Source organism: Glandiceps talaboti, chromosome 23 (genome assembly GCF_964340395.1).
Source record: "Glandiceps talaboti chromosome 23, keGlaTala1.1, whole genome shotgun sequence".
Classification (NCBI taxonomy): Eukaryota; Metazoa; Hemichordata; class Enteropneusta; family Spengelidae; genus Glandiceps; species Glandiceps talaboti.
The window spans coordinates 2,159,305-2,176,116 of record NC_135571.1 but is presented as its reverse complement, the minus strand read 5'-3'; the positions used below and the strand labels follow the sequence as shown (position 1 = coordinate 2,176,116).

Genomic DNA, 16,812 nt, shown 5'->3' with positions numbered 1-16,812 from the left:
TGCACACACACACACACACACACACACACACACACACACAGACAGACAGACACACACAAACACAAACAAACAAATAAATAACAACAACAACAAACAACTTGTGATTATATCATTGCTTTCATCATAAGTGGAATAGATATAATAGTAATTTTTTATGTCCAAATGAAAACACTCAGTCCACCAGACTACCCTTACCGAAATGAGACAGCTGTTTTTGAGCTGCAGCAGCTCTCAAAAAGACTTCTGACAGTTAGCTGCCGGAAGGCTGATTTTTGTGCATACATAATTAGATTTGAGCTGCAGAGAACAGCTCTCAACAGCTCAGGTAAATACCTGACAGACATTCAACTGCTTTATAACAGACTTATGTAAGACTATCGTCAGACATCTGAAAGACCACTAACAGACCTGACAGACTAACAACAGCCTTCTGACAGCATTGTGACAAACTGCTGAAAGACTATAAGCAGACTTCTGACAGGTATCATTGGCACACTGCAAAAGGGGAATTCCTTACTAAAAATCCACTAGTTTAAAAAGTGTTCTATACTAATTCAAAACAAGTCTGATCAGTTTTGAGTGTTTCATTCATGTTTTAAACTTGTCAGAAGTCCTTAGTCAACTCATTTGAAACTAGTTTTAAACATGTTTTAAACCATATTAATTTTGACACTTAAAACATGCTTATACACGTTGGGGAAATATATTTGACATACAAATGTATATCAGAACTGACCATATTTGATTTGAATGCTTGTTCCCACTGAAACATATTTAAAAATGTCAGTTTCACAAACTCACAAAGTTTGTTCACGTACATGTTTTAGGGGATACACATATATGTATGTATGTACATACTACACACACGGGCACATACTTTTGCAACCAGTAAATCATGCAGAAGAAGAATTAAATGAAAACAAGAAGCAACTTTATTGCTTTTTTCCAAAATAACTAAAAGGCTTGAGACATGTCTGTAGTGAAATGACAGTACCAACATACCTGAGTTTAACAATAGTACCTGTATTCATCCCGTGATTAGAAGACAAAAAATATATGTCCCTTAATGATGGGGTTCTTCAAATCAAATCTAAAGAATTACCTACATCATACATGTGAAAGAGCTCTGGCAATTTGAGTTTGGCTTTCAACAGTTGCTGGAGTTTCAGAGTCTGACATTATTTCACTTTCAGTCATTATATAAGCTAAAGCCATTGTGTTCATCATTGGCATCATCACTTCGGCAGTTTACATCATCACATTGGCAGTTTACATCATCACTTTGGTAGTTTACATCATCAGTTTGGCAGAATCAGGATCAGGATCAGAATCAGATCAATCAATATCCATTGGTTCCTGAAAGTCACTGCAAAGAAAGAAACAAGAGCAATCAATTAACAAAAGAAATATTTGTTATGAATGTGAAGGGAGAGGTACACAGTTCATTTTATCTTTTGTTTCTAATAAACAGTTACATGCTACAAACAAAGAATCTATAGAAATGCCAACTGTCCTGTGTCTTTTTACTATTTGCTCCTCTCGGGGGAATTATATTGCTCTGTTTTGTTTTTATACACTAACAGATTAAAAAAGTTACTAGTACCTTTGAAAGTAGGCCTGTTCCTTCATCCTTTTTAAAGTTGCCATACAACTTTGCTAGGCGTTTGGCTTGCTTCTCTTCAGCAATTTCTCTATTTTTGTCAGTCTTTGCTTTATTGCTTTGCTGTGCTGCATGTGTTCCATTTTTTGTCCTGCTGGAGTTTGCTTTCTTTGTCCACTTTCTGTTTTTTGTACTTTTATGTTGACACTGCTTTTTCTAAAGTCATCTTGAGTTTCTACTCTAAGATGCAACAAATAAAAACATGCATGTAAGTAACACTAATTTTGGCAAAACAAAAATTATCAACTGGTAAATAGAATCTACAAAATGTATATTCTTGTAGTGTGTTAACAGTGGTACACCCTAGGTAATACATTTTATCAGACTTCCCAAAAGTACATCAGAGCAGCCATAATTAAGGAACAACATTTTTATAAAAACTTTATACAAAAATAAAGGATTCTATCGTTTAAAAAAACACCAGAGCCTATAATATGCTATGAAAGCGTCAGTTAAATTAACATACCTTCATCACCAAAATGAGTAGGTCTTGATGTATACCTCTTCTCATGATCAGTTGTCGAAAACGATTTTCTTTGCCTTTGTGAATCACGGCCGCCATCTTCCGTTTCATTCCAACATTTTCTGATTTGAAGTGCTGGTGAGATTGCGCCCGTTGATTTGATTGGCTGATACGTCATAGCCTCGTTCACAATAATTTCAAAACTGCAATGCGTTGTAAACTTTACAACAGTCGTTGATTCAATTTTGAAAATATATATTTTTGTTTATTATTTTGTTTCTTTCATATTATCCATGTTTGCGCTGTTATTAGCCATAAACAAAATGTTTGTTCCTCGCAGTTTTTCCACAAGCTTTGAAAGAGCCTGTGACGCTATATTGTGGATGTAACCTAAGCCAGCGATCTCAGGGCTAGGGGTTTGTTTACGTTCACGTTACGTATCGACTCAAAACAGAGCAGTATACTTGTAATCTCCAAAAGTTGAAGCAAAATGGCAATCTATGAGAGATGGAAGCGAAAAGTGGCCATTCCAGTTCTGAGGACAACTTTGCGATCATTGGCCTACACACGATGAACTCCCATCACTTCCGGGTGATGTCCCTCGACATCAACAACACACGAACACGTACACAGACAATACCGATACCGTTTCAAGCGAGTTTGGTAGACTAATGAGATGATCGACAGGAAGGAGATGGCGAGCGTCATATTTATTTATTCATGTTATAACATAACGGAGGAAAATGAAGACAACTGTGAGTTATTTGACAATGAAGAGGGGAATCAAAATCCCTTGTTGACATCCGAATGTTGAGATTTATCAGACGGCGTTGATGATGGGTATGACAACCCTGAATATGACCGACTATAGTGAAAATGAAAACTCAGATATTGGCGAGGCCGATCATATGCGGCCCAAAATGAACCTCTCTTTTCAATGCCTATACGCTACACGACCGGCCCAAGTCAAGAAATGCAGGGGACATTTCCTGTAGTAGCCTTGAAAATGGGCTGTGTTTCTGCATATGTAACCACTAATTGCTAGTCCCAAGTTGAAGTATAGCATGGAAGTAGAACTACTTCCATGAGTATAGTAAACAAATTTCACACTAATATACGTGCATGGCTATCACAAACCCAGAATACTAAATCTGGCAAATGATTTTAAAATGGATGTTTGTTATGTAGGTGACATATTACAAATAATTTGAGAAAACAGTTACATTAAATCTCTGTAAGTTGTGAGTGTGAACGATGCAAATAATAAATGTATACAACAATACATGTACATTTTATATTAGAGGTATTCTGTAAGGATTGATTTTGTTGTTCATGCAGCTGGTTTACATTTTAACAAGAACAGATTCCAGTGTTTATACTTAACAATGAAACTACTTAATAAATATATTTTAACATGTAAATGTACTGTAGTTATTGGACATTTGATGGTGTTGCAGGCATTCTTATAAATATTACCTACATTCACCTGCATACATTTGATGTATGTTTTAGTGAATAAGTATTTAGGCAAGTATAATTCCAAGCAATATTTATTATGACACAGAAGCATATTAACAGAAAACCCTTGGATTGGTATGTCCTTCCACATTGCCACTGTCCAGGTAACTTTAAAATATTCTGGAAACTACAACAAGAGCTGCTAAAAGTCTGCTGCTAGTCGTTTTGCCCATGACAGAGCAAAGTGTAAACACTCCTGACAGACATTATTTAGAAATTAACTCCTGTGGCTGAAGACAGCTGCCAGTAAACTGCAAGTAGCTGTTGGTGAGCTGAAGACAGCTGTCAGTGAGATGCAGACAGCTGTCAGTAAGCTTAAGAATTTTTTTCCTAACAGACATAAACCCTAGAAGTCTGTTGCAGACATTCAGCAGCTCAACACATTTTTGAATGTCTGCAATAGAACTGTTGGTAGTGTGCCACAGAGCTGAAAAGCCCTGAAAAAGCTCTTTGACAGCTTGGTACTGAGCTTTCAGTTTGGTAAGGGTAGGCTTAAGAGAGTTTGTAAAAATCAATAAAATTGTTTTATATGTCATTTCAGTATGAAGCAGACCAGAAATACAGTGACTTGACCAAACAACATGATGACCTAGAAGTCACTATAGACGAATTGAAAGAAAACGTTGCAGAACTTGAAACAGAGAGAGACAGATTGTGTGAAAAACTAAGATCTCGTAACCACTCTCTGGCTGACAAAGAGGTTAGTACATGAATGTTAAAAGGAAGGTCTGAAAACCTGACATCTAGTAACCTGGCAAAGAGGTTAGTATGTTAAAAGGAAGGTCTGAAAAACTGAAATCTTGTAACCTTGCAAAGAGGTTAGTATGTTAAAAGGAAGGTCTGAAAAACTGACATCTTGTAACCTGGCAAAGAGGTTAGTATGTTAAAAGGAAGGTCTGAAAAACTGACATCTTGTAACCTGGCAAAGAGGTTAGTATGTTAAAAGGAAAGTCTGAAGAAAGGAATGATAAATTAAAACTAATCATAATGTATAACATAATTTTTTACTTTGTATGATTAATCACGCAGTCAGACAATCTTTTAAATTTTTGGTATGTTGTGGTGAAGCCTTTATGTTTTTGTACTGGTCACCTCAACTCACCTGTAAGGAGACTTGTCAGAGCAAGTCTATTCATGTACATAAATTTGGAGGAATTAATTGTACCGGTATTGAAATTTCCAGTCACCCATAACGCTATCCAATAAACATGACATTACTTCCATTATTATAGGATGAACTGAGTCAACTTGCTGAAAAATGTAAGATGCTGAGAGAGACATATGAGGTAGAGAAAGAATCTGATAGACTGTTTATTTATCAGTTGAAGGAAAGAGAAGAAGAACTCAAGGTAATTTATCCTATATACTGTACTCTACGCAGTTTGCCCACTAGTGAAAGACAAAGTACATTGGTGTGGGTCAAAATTATTAAACTATGTGTTCTTATGAGTCACCAATACTATATAGTCAGGGTCGCTATATGTGTCTCAAAATGGGTTTTCTTACATGGATAGTGGGGGATAGCAGAACAGTACACATTATTAAAATCCAGGATTTCAATCCCAGGTTCCAATATTAGTAAATCTTATTAGTGATCACAAACATGAAATCGAAAAAGGTTGCTTCGTGCAATAGCCAATAAGAATCTTTATTGTATCCATCAAGAAAACTACATTTCTTCATTGGATTGTCTGCAATAAATATTTGGTGCTAAAGTATTTGGTGCATGTATAATAAAATATATACAAATGTTGTAACACATCACTCCTAGAGGATTAAAAAAAGTTCTTCTATTGCAGCGTCCACTATCAATATAATAATTATGGAAGGGAATTTTTTTTTAAATGCAAAACAATATAGGCAATTTAATACCCTCCCACTAGAAAAGAAATTCAAGGATATTATGACTAATGAAAATCTATCCATAGCTTTTTACCCAATACATTATACATTCAATCTTGGACCACTATAATGATCTGAGATTCAATACAGCAATGCGTAATGTTAGGTAAAGTCATCTCCAAATCTAATTTTTCAGAGTGTATACAGCAATCCTTGAAATGTATCTTCTTTTTTGTTGGTTTTTGCTTTGATATTTAATGGTAATTAGATTAATTCGCAGTTTAGTTTAATATTTGTTTGTCTTGTCCTTTTCTTTATATATATGTTAGATAAATCTCTTGGTTTTTATTAAGTGTACTAGATATAAATAGATGCTGATTATAAACAAAATTTCACCATGTCACTTTATATAGCCACAATTCATTTTCAATGTGATTCTTTGTCAATGATTGAATAAAAAAAAACACCATTAAGTCAATTTTTCTGCCAGCATTTTGACTGTAAAGTGTTTGTAATAACTTCAATATTGAATGTATACCTATCAAGCCAGTGTACATTAGAAATAGCTATAAACCTAGTGAATGTAATGGGTTTGAAATTGACTTAAAGTACTGAATCTAAATCATTTATGTCAATAAATGCACCAAGCAGTATTCTAATTGTGTGGCATTTAACACATCAATGACCTTTTAGCATCTTGTTGAAGTGTTACAAGAGACAATCTTACATGTCTCTAAGTGACCCACAGTCTAAAGTAAACATGAGTATTTTAACAGTGTTAGTTCTTTGTCTATGTTTTCATGATGTTTAATGTACCATTATACTTGTCTACTTTTTAGTTGTAACCATGCATATCAGTTTAATCCATGTGTGAACATTGAGAAATGTTTGCCTTTATTTAAAGTGGCCATGTGGATTAGGATTGCATATTCATTTTGGATTTAAAAAAAAAAAAAATTATCATGGCTTCCTACTTCGAAAATCAATGTGAAACAACATATGCCAAATTTTTATTTATAACTCAATAAATTACAAAAGATTAATAAATGTGTAAAATGTTTTTCTATTGTACATACAATAACAAACTTTTTAAACATATTTTTAACATTTTGCAATGTAAAGTTGCAAACACAGACTTTGTCAATATTGTTTCACATTAATTTTTCAAGTAGGAAGCCATGATAAAATTGTTTTATAAACTAAAAATCCGAAATAAATACCCAATCCTCATCCATATGACCACTTTTAATTCCCTCTGGTATTTGTTTTTTATAATGATGATTACTAGAATGATATATTTGTTTAAGGCATTTACTAACCAGGTTTAAGACCAATGTCAGATTTTAGACTGTCAAGGTAAGTAATTGTGACTGTTCTTCCTTTCATTCAATATTCTTTGTCGATGGACTAGTGACTAAGTCACTAACTTTGATCTTAAAATCTTGTTGTTAGCCAGACACAGGATATAAGGTACTAGGTAGTCATGCTGAAATACTTCATTTGATTTGTGACTTCATTTTAATACAGGATACCATTGGTAATCTTGGTAATCAAATCAAAGATTTGACAAGAGAAAGAGATGCCCTGAATTCACAGTTAGATGAATTGACTTTAACAGCAACTATAAGAGAAGTAAGTAAAAAATCTACATTTTATGGAATTCCACAGTACAAAAATATATTATCCCCCCCCCCCCCCTCCCTACTCCGTTATTTTCTTTATTTCAATCTTAAGCATATATATATTAATTTATGTTTTATTCTACTTGTGGTAATTCACATGCATTTGCTTCATGTGCATTCTTTTATTAAAAATATATACAGTTCCATTCGACTTTGAAACTTCCTAAAAAAAAGCTTGCGGCTCAGCAGGTAAACTAGTCAAATATTCAAGCCATTGTTACAGTGAATTTCTGCTGATATAATAGAAATATGTAGCACTACACTTGAAATGAAATGACGTGAATGTATGACATGTATTTTGGCTTATTTAGCTGAAACTATTTTGTTCTGAAATGAATCAATGCCCATCGATCGCTTTCTTTCGGAACAAAATAGTTTTCACAGATAAATTGGTAAATTTAACTGGTAAATTCTGAGTAACTGCATATGATGCTCAAAGGCAGATGACAAAATCAAAGAGAACACCTTTAGATACCACCATCTACATGTACTTTAATTTTACCTGCTATTTTTAAACTTAGCTACACCCCTGACTATTTGCCCCAGAATTTCTTTATCACCATATGTTTTCCTACCTAACCAAAATATGATGAGTCATCAAGTGAAACATATGCCCTGTACTTTATAATTATGCTGGTATGTAAATTACCAGGAAACTTGATAAAATGAATTCCTGTATTGGAAGGAAATAAGACCTGTACAATTTCTTTGAACAAGTGCAGATCGACTTACCTTGACTTTTAATCAAAGCTTTGCCACTTGGTGAATCATTTATATTGAGTAAGACATTATACCAATTTGTGGTTAGGTGAAATAATACCATAATACTCGGCTATAATCTTACTCCAAATATTGGTTGTAAAATGTCTTTGAACAATTGCAGACCTGCCTTGTTTTAATTAAAGCTTGGTGAAGCATTTGTATTAATGTTGGGTTCTTATATAACGCTTTCACAGTCCGTGCTCAAAGCGCTTTACAATTATTACCCCTGGCTCGGATCAGAACGGCACAACGGCTCTTTAGTCTTCCTCAACTCCCCAGGGAGCATACAATCCATAGTATTGAATCATTGTCATACATCACCGCCCTCTACAGCGAGTCTTATCAGCCAATTTTTCGTTGCATCAGCCAAGAAAAAAATGCTCAGGCTTTCGAGAATGGTATTGAATAAGAAATTAGTCCGATTTGTGGTTTAATGAAATAATACCATCATAGGCTATAGGCTTACTCCAGATACTGCCTCTGTTACTAATTAGTGGTCATTTAGTTATAGAGCAGGAAATGAATGTATTCATTGTGAACAGAAAAAAAAATTTACCACATTGCTAATTTTTCTCATTTTTCTTTCATTGTGGACAGCTTTCATCAGGAAATTTACTGTTATGATAGTTTATTTTTTTTAATTAAGTCAGGACATGATGTAACACTGGGTAACAACTTTTAGGTTTGTAATATAAACATATTTTCTTCATCATAGGAAAGCAATATTTGTTTACAAACTGACTTGAAAGAGGCTCTTGGACGTGAAAAGGCTTCCTATGACAAACTAGATGGAATGAGAGAGCAGCTTGATACAGCCAGGTAAGTTATCAGGAGATTTGAAGCAGAATCTAAGACATAATGTGATTTCTCTAAAGTGGTAAATACTGTACAGTATTAGTGTAACAAAACATGTTATTACATGTTTTCTTTTTTTTCCTTTACAAAATCACACCAGACTGTAGCTGACCATAAATATAGTCCGGGTTGGTAAAACCGTAGTCCTATCAACCTGAACAGGTGTGAAATGTAGAAAGTAATAATAATTTTAGTGCTGTCATCTTTACCTTAAATGTGAAAATACCAAAAATACTGTTTTATAAAAAAAAATATAAAAAATTATCACTTTATAAGTTGTTATAATATTCATGAAAGCCATAAATCCAATGATAGAGTCAGTCAATGACCATAAAAGTTAGGTTTTCAGAAATATGAACGTGCATCTCAACATTGAGTAATTAGATTAAGATCCTCAGTTATGTAACAAGAACTGTTTATTACTAGTAATGTATGTCCATACATTGTGGGTGTCTGGATAAACTCATTATAGTTAATTGTCAATTACCTGGTAATTTCAAATATGACAAGATGAAAATAGTTTGACGTCATAATGTACCAAGAACACTATAAACTTTGTTGTCATAAATGGTAGAATTACCAAGAAATAATTTATTATGATAATATCTACCTGAATGTGCTTCATAAACAATGCGAATAATTAGATCTTATTTCCAATATTCCCGTCGTTCAGCCAAGAAAAATACGAGTGACCTCTTACCTTTGTCACAATGATTCGCTAGACGAGTGGTGACAAACCCTCAGGTCACAAGTATTTTCCAGATGAATGAAGTAAAATATGGATGTTTTTTCATAAGCAATGAGAATAATTAGATTTTATTCTCCAACGTTCAGCCAAGAAAAATACGAGTGACCTGTGACCTTTGTCACAATGATTCACTAGACGAGTGGTGACAAACCCTTAGGTAATGAGTATATTTTCCAGATGAATGAAGTAAAATATTGGGGAATAATAATCTAATATGCCTCCTCAAGCATAATTCATGAAAGTAATGACAATTTGGAATGTTTTTGGGGAGTGTTTGCACTCATGCGTGCTGTGATTCCTACTGAACTTTCACTCACTATGCTCATAAAAGTACTGCCGCAGAGAACAAGTTGCAAACCCGCATGAAAATACCCTGATTATGCCACATTTGCTCTCACTCATACACATCATGGGGGTTCTGTCATTAGTTACCACTACCTAGCATCTAGTAGAACAAGCAAACAAACAATTTGCCAAAGCCTGTCACAAATAAAACAGACTAAATTAATATTACTTGCAGGTAATAATAAAATTAATGATAATGCAATATTACATTTCTCACAATCAAAAATTTAATAATGAATAAATACACTTGCTACAAAACACTGCTTTTGTATGAGAATAAATGGGAAAAAGAGAAAATAGAATATAACCTGAGTCCAACATCCAGCCAATTGTTATTGTTCATGGTCATGCTGTAAAAAGTGGCTGGTCTACTGAAGTGATGAACAATATACATTACATTAAATTACATGTTCCACTAGTTCAAAACAGTGAACCTAGTGAATAAAATCAATGTTTAAATTTAGCCCAGACTTCCTTTAAATTTACACCAATATAATCATTCAATTTATGCTTAAATATGGATCCAGACTTTCCGGTTTAACTTTGCACTAAAGTAATCAATTCTATTTATACTGAAGCTTACCTATGAGTATGAGTTCTTTTCATCTGGCCTTCTTAACATCACTTTATATGTATGGTGTACATTAATTTCACATGTCACTGGCATAAGACAATTAGATGTTATTCCCCAGTATTTATCTTCGTTCAACCAAAGAAAATATGAGTGACCTAAGGTGGTGGCCATTGTCACTACTCATCTAGCAATGTGAAGTGACAACCCTTAGTTACGAGTATTTTCCAGCTGAATAAAGAAAAATATTGGCAAATAATGTAATTATACCATCGCCAGTAATATTTTAAAAATCAGGGAAAGTAATAGCAATATTGAGCATTTTGACTCATATTTCTAACAGTAGAACCAATGATGTAGACACGTGCTGTTGTGACAGAGACGCACATTGTCATGACATAGAATGACTAAAGTATATACTCCATATTTTTTGTTGAACGTGGCTCGTGCACGGTATGATGTATTATATTCTATAGTACTGGATTTGTATACCGTTATACATTTCCGTTTCCATTAGCAAAAATCACTTCATTGCCTACTGATTAGACCAGAACGGCCACCTCAATGGTGTAAATAAACATTTCCAAGTTTTAGAACAGGTAGCAATTTGTGTGACATTCATACATTGTGTAAATTAGCTGTTGGTGAAAGGATGAATTGCAGACAGTGCAGTAGAGGAAGTAATGAAATACTTGAATGCACTTGTTATGATATTGGATAAGCATATAGTGCTAGAAGCCATATCTTTTTCCTGACTATAAAAGGAATTGTGATGTTAACATTTTAAAACAAGCTAAATTTATACACTTTTGGCCATAATTTTTGCTGTGTATTCTACTAAATGAAGTGTTACTTAACCATCTTCTGCAATGTATCAAACATTTTAAAACAAGCTAATTTTATACACTTTTGGCCATAAGTTTTACAGTGAAGTTTAGTTAACCGTCTTTTGCAATTTATCAAACTCTAGCCTCATATTAAAACATAACCTATATATAGTCTAATGACGTAATTTAGTAGACATACCATAAAATGCCAAGGAAATACCTATACTTAGGCAATCAGCTGACTTTTCTAACAACACTGCACTAGATGTTAATTGTAATGTCACAGAAGGTATGTATTGACATTAACATTAACATTATACTAGAATACTTTAAGGTGTGATGCAAGTATTTTCACTTGAGGAAAAAACTATATAACATTAACTCAGCTTCACTGTCAGTCCTTTTTCATGTGTATTTACACTTCATCATCTTTTTCCTACTCTACTCAAAGTATTCTGCTCAAAATTGATCTTGGGTTAAGGGGGAAATAAATATAATTGGTTTTAATCAGCATTGCAGTAAGGAGGTTAGAACCAAGGAAAAACAGCTGTATTGCATTTTTGTGTGACACATTGCTTCCTATATACATACCGCCACTACTCTATGATAGATAAGATAGATTATCAGTCATACAAATGAAAGACAGGTGTTTTTCTGGTCTTGGAAACCTGTAAATACCTAAACTATCTAAAGCTCTTCTCTTAAACGTAGCTGTATGTTTTAAATGTGTTTAATCACCTTTGTATCATTTAAGTTGGCATTCTTCATCATAATGAGTACAATATGCGTTGCTTGCCAGTGTACTGCAAATTGAAATAGCGCCACCATGTGTCCAGTTTGTAATCTGAAACAAACTGTTGTATTTGACAATAGTGCTATGGTCATAGCCACTTGTCTGTGTTATTGTTGAGCTGTTTAGAGCTTTTTTGAATTTGTACATCCTTCAGAGTGCTTTTTATGGCTTTTACTATAATATTTGACTTGCAAATTGTCAGTCTTAGATCATTGAATTAGCAACTTGAAGATGAAAATAGCCATAGTGTTTCATAATATATAGTTTTCAAAATGTTCACCATCAACTTGCTATTTTAGTGATCTAAGACTGACAATTTGCAAGTCAAATATACTCAGCTTGTGCCTCATTAGTGCTTTAATAGCAACATGTATTTAGGTAGGGCTTGTAAAATTCAATTCCGTTATAGATTTATTTATCATTATTTGTATTTTTATCTTTTGTTTCTAGTTCTGAATATCAGGAAATAAAAGAGAAACTACAGAAGACCTGTGATGAAAAGTCCAAGTTGGAAGACAAGCTACAGAAGAGCAAGACAGAAGTGACAGAACTAAAGAGAGATATCAAGGTATAATTTGGTTTATAGACTTTGCTACTATCTTCATCATTTTAAGGCACCTATGTATAATGTAACACACCTAATTCATTTCATATATTGTGATTTGGTGGAGTAAACTTTTGCAAATTCCTGTGATGTTTTTATATGACATATGACAACCAGCACGGTTGTCATGTGGAAACCTAGTCTAGTTCCTATACAGTATCGTTATGATTTATACCTTCACTCACAGTCTTGTCAAGTCGTTAATTCTAGAAGTCCTGAGATGCATGAGATGCAATTTAAAATTCATCCACAGCCACCCACACAGTCATTAACATCATGTCTTTGTTAATCAATCACAAAATTCTAACCAATACCACAGTACCGCATAAAGTTAGTGTTTATTGGGGCAATTATATAATGTCTAAATATGGTATATTTATCAGCCCAGGATGCTACCATAGTATACAGTGTTTATATCACTATAACAGTTGGGGTTCACTGATTGGATGAACTACTTTTTTGTGCTGATGATCGAGGAACTTTGACCAGACTGTGGTTAGAAACCACAGTTGGCATCCAGACTAATGGAAACTCTACAGTGCATACATCATGATCATATACTTTTTAGGCAGAGTATACAATACAGTAAATGATATGATGTGTTACAAAACATGTAACACCATACACCAGTTTCCCTTGGGCCTTTAATTGTTGAGTTTAATTTCTTCATTATAGGATACCCATAAGAAGTTTGACTCCACCGAGGTTAATCTAGATTCTGCCCTCAAGGAAAGAGAAGAAATCCAAAAAGAACTTGAACAACTACAAGAAAGTTTACTGCTACAAGATAAGGAAGCTTTAAGTAAACTTGCCATAGAACAAACTACGGTAAATATCTATTGTGTATGGACATACTTTGAGATTATGCTAATGGCCATTTCTATTTCTGAATTTTGATGTTACTACCAAACCAGAGTGACTATAGAGTTTGAATTAGCAACACAATGTTTTTTACATCTCACAAAATGTTTTTTTCTTACGAATTTCCATAAACAAAATACAGAAATTGATAATGTGCAAGCATATAAAATGATACATGTTATCTCACTGTGAATACAAATCAACATTACTGTCAGATGAAACAAGAATGGTTCAAACACAGGACTATTTGTGTTCACAGTGACATAAAATGTAAAGTTTCATGTACACAAGTTATTGTGATTTAGAAAATAACTTTAAAAGCTTAGAGAGGATTTGATATCACCTACATTATGTATGACTGATGGAAAACGCTAAGTTGAAACTTTTTTCCCATTCATTGTTCAGGAATATTTCTTGCCATGAACATGCATTGTCACATGACTCAGCAGACATGCATATGTAGTAGCAGAGTAGAAATATTCATGACTCTTAAGTGCTTGTCATGTTTTGCTCAACTAGCAGAATTTTGTGTACATGTTTTGCTCAACTTGTATATTTTGTGTACAAACAAATATCCCCTAGGCCCCTGGTTGAGCATTCTCGCAAACCAGAGTTATATTTTCTACCACTACATTTCGAAATAAATAAATGTGGGAGGCTTGTTAAAAATGTTGCTGTAAAACAGGCCGTGGTTTGCGATGATGCTGGTTGAGAGGCTTAATTTAATAAAACCATCATGATATGACTCTCCAGTAACCAAAGTTAATGTCTTTATGCCCTACACTGGTCATTCTCATCAGTATGCTAATTCTTAGGTAATTTGATTGTATGTAAATGTTTTCTTGCAGATCAAAACTTTGCAAAGTGAAGTGACCAAACTAAACAAGCAAGCCTCAAGTCTTGAGAATAAGAATAAGAATCTACAGGAGCAACTGAGTAATAAAACAAAACAAACCAAGGAACACAACCAAGAAATCCGAAGTCTGAAATCTCAGTTAAAATCCAAAGATAAAGAAACTAACAACCTACAGCATGAAGTTGATAAACTACAAGACAGTGTTTCTACGGAGGTAGAAAAGAATCTACAAATCAAAACTGAAGTAAGTATTTGATATAAATATACCAGTGATAGTCTGTAAGGTACGCTGTGACAGGCGCCCTCACAGGCCAATAAATATTATTATCATTAATTTTGATGGGATATACATATTTCAATCATTGTAGTCACCTGATTAGTCCAGCTATAGTTTAATTCTTGGTACCCGAAATAAAATATTACAGCCGAGGCTCACCATAAACATTCATTATTTCTTGGTCGACATCATAATTTCCACTCCTCGCTCTTCACATACTATAGCTACATGTGAGAATAAGTCAACCTTCTTGTTCTATTTTGACCCTCTACTAGCTCTAGCATGAGGAAAATGTTATTACAGGTACTGAGAATAAGTCAACCTTCTTGTTCTATTTTGATCCTCTAGCATGAGGAAAATGCTATTGCAGGTACCGAGAATTGTACTTATTGTTGTTGGTTGCCGGAGGCTTGAACTTGAGTAAGATGAATATTTTGATAAAAGGACAAAACATCTGACACAAGTGGGGGAATAAAAACACTTTAATCTTTACAAGTACTGTCAATTCTATTTAATCTACAGTTTTCAGACATAAAAGAAGAATTGAAAAGAAAGAGTGACGCTCATTCCAAGTTAGAGAAGGAAGTAACTGATTTGAGAGAACAGACCAAGAAAGCTATAAAAGAACATACTGAAGCTAAGAATTCCTTTGAACATCAGATGAATGAAGTCAGTGCTACACTTTCAAAATACAAGGTAGGCATTTATGAATTATCTGTGCTATGTTTGCTCGGGATTTGGAATTGAAATGACAGTTGTAAACTCCCTGGGGTCCTGCTAGTAAATGTTCACTACCACTCACAATCTTCCAGTTATGGACTGATTTGGAAAGTGAAGACTGCCAGCATATATCAGATTATTTGCTACTTTTTCCAGAATGTATAACATGATAGTACAACTCAAGATTTACACTTACAGTTTACAAAGAATGACCGTGATATTACAAGACTATGGTAAATTATTCTATTTCTCAATTTTATGATTTTCTAACTTTACAAGATTTTTCAAAGCTAAATTTCTTTTCTTCCTACTTTTTTTCAATAACTTTTCATGAATCACTGCAAAATGTAGCCAACTGAATGCATAAATGTCATACACAGCAGTAGAAATAGTCAAACTTTTGTTTTAAATGATTCTTGCAGACTGAAAATGAGAAAATAGTGGCTGTACGAGACAAAGAAATAGAGCAACTTAAACGTCAACTGGAACAAAACAAAGATACAGATAAGAATATCAAAGAAAAGGTATTTGTTATCATTTTGCAATTTTATCCATTTTTGAGAGAGAGAGAGAGAGAGAGAGAGAGAGAGAGAGAGAGAGAGAGAGAGAGAGAGAGAGAGAGAGAGAGAGTGAACGAGAGAGAGAGCGAGAGAGACAGACAGACAGACAGACAGACAGACAGAGAATATGCATACAATTGAATGAAAGTTTTACCTGAATTTTTATGCATAAGTAGACTAGGAAAGATAAAACTGTAATGTCTAAACCGTACCATTAACCAAAAAAATATATATACTTTAATCAGGAACAGATGATATCAGAATTGAACAAAACTATCAATGACTTCAAGAAGGGAGAGACTAAGCAGAAGAAGAAAATAGACAAGGTTGAAAAAGAAAAAGAAACTAAGGAGAAAAATATCAAACAATTACAAGAAGAAATGGAAGCTAAGGTTTGTGCTGAAATATATTGTGTTTCAAGTAGCATTCACAAATTTGTGTGTTCAAAGTATTTGCTAACTAATGATTATGATGATAGTCATTGATAATGATGTATCAGAATCCATATGATATGATGATATATAGTCATTGATAATGATGTACCAGAATCCATATTCAGTATGATGTAAATTGTAATTGAATATCCAAGACAATTTTGTGTTGAACATGATAAAACAAAACAAAAGAAACCATCTTTAATGGACATAGAGGGCCATATCAGTGCAGCATTAACTTATCATTATAGATAACCCAGAGGTTGGAGTGACAGTTGTGACAAGATTCCATCTTTAGGGTCTTCTATCAGTGATATCTTGTCAGTAGAGCCATAAGGATAAAGTGTTATCAGTATGATCACCAATTTTTGTGTTGTGAGTCAAAATAATCAAAACTGGCATTTCTTGTTGGTCATGTAGTAAGAGATAGGGGA

At 33.8% G+C, this 16,812-nt stretch overlaps 1 protein-coding gene and 1 long non-coding RNA gene across 2 annotated transcripts in view; one reads left to right on the top strand and one right to left on the bottom strand.

The window, feature by feature from the left end:
- Window positions 1–16,812, top strand: part of LOC144453134 (uncharacterized) — a 37,623-nt gene that overhangs the window by 12,382 nt on the left and 8,429 nt on the right. Inside the window, exons 10-19 of the mRNA XM_078144413.1 lie at window positions 4,183–4,341; window positions 4,874–4,990; window positions 7,011–7,115; window positions 8,643–8,746; window positions 12,517–12,634; window positions 13,346–13,498; window positions 14,380–14,631; window positions 15,187–15,360; window positions 15,807–15,908; window positions 16,190–16,336. Coding sequence (XP_078000539.1) covers window positions 4,183–4,341; window positions 4,874–4,990; window positions 7,011–7,115; window positions 8,643–8,746; window positions 12,517–12,634; window positions 13,346–13,498; window positions 14,380–14,631; window positions 15,187–15,360; window positions 15,807–15,908; window positions 16,190–16,336 — 1,431 coding nt within the window. The remainder of the gene's footprint in view (window positions 1–4,182; window positions 4,342–4,873; window positions 4,991–7,010; window positions 7,116–8,642; window positions 8,747–12,516; window positions 12,635–13,345; window positions 13,499–14,379; window positions 14,632–15,186; window positions 15,361–15,806; window positions 15,909–16,189; window positions 16,337–16,812) is intronic.
- On the bottom strand, window positions 903–2,320 carry LOC144452924 (uncharacterized). Its single transcript, XR_013482379.1, has 3 exons — window positions 2,127–2,320; window positions 1,604–1,840; window positions 903–1,366 (listed from the first exon to the last, which is right to left on the bottom strand). It is a non-coding gene; the product is annotated as an uncharacterized LOC144452924 (long non-coding RNA).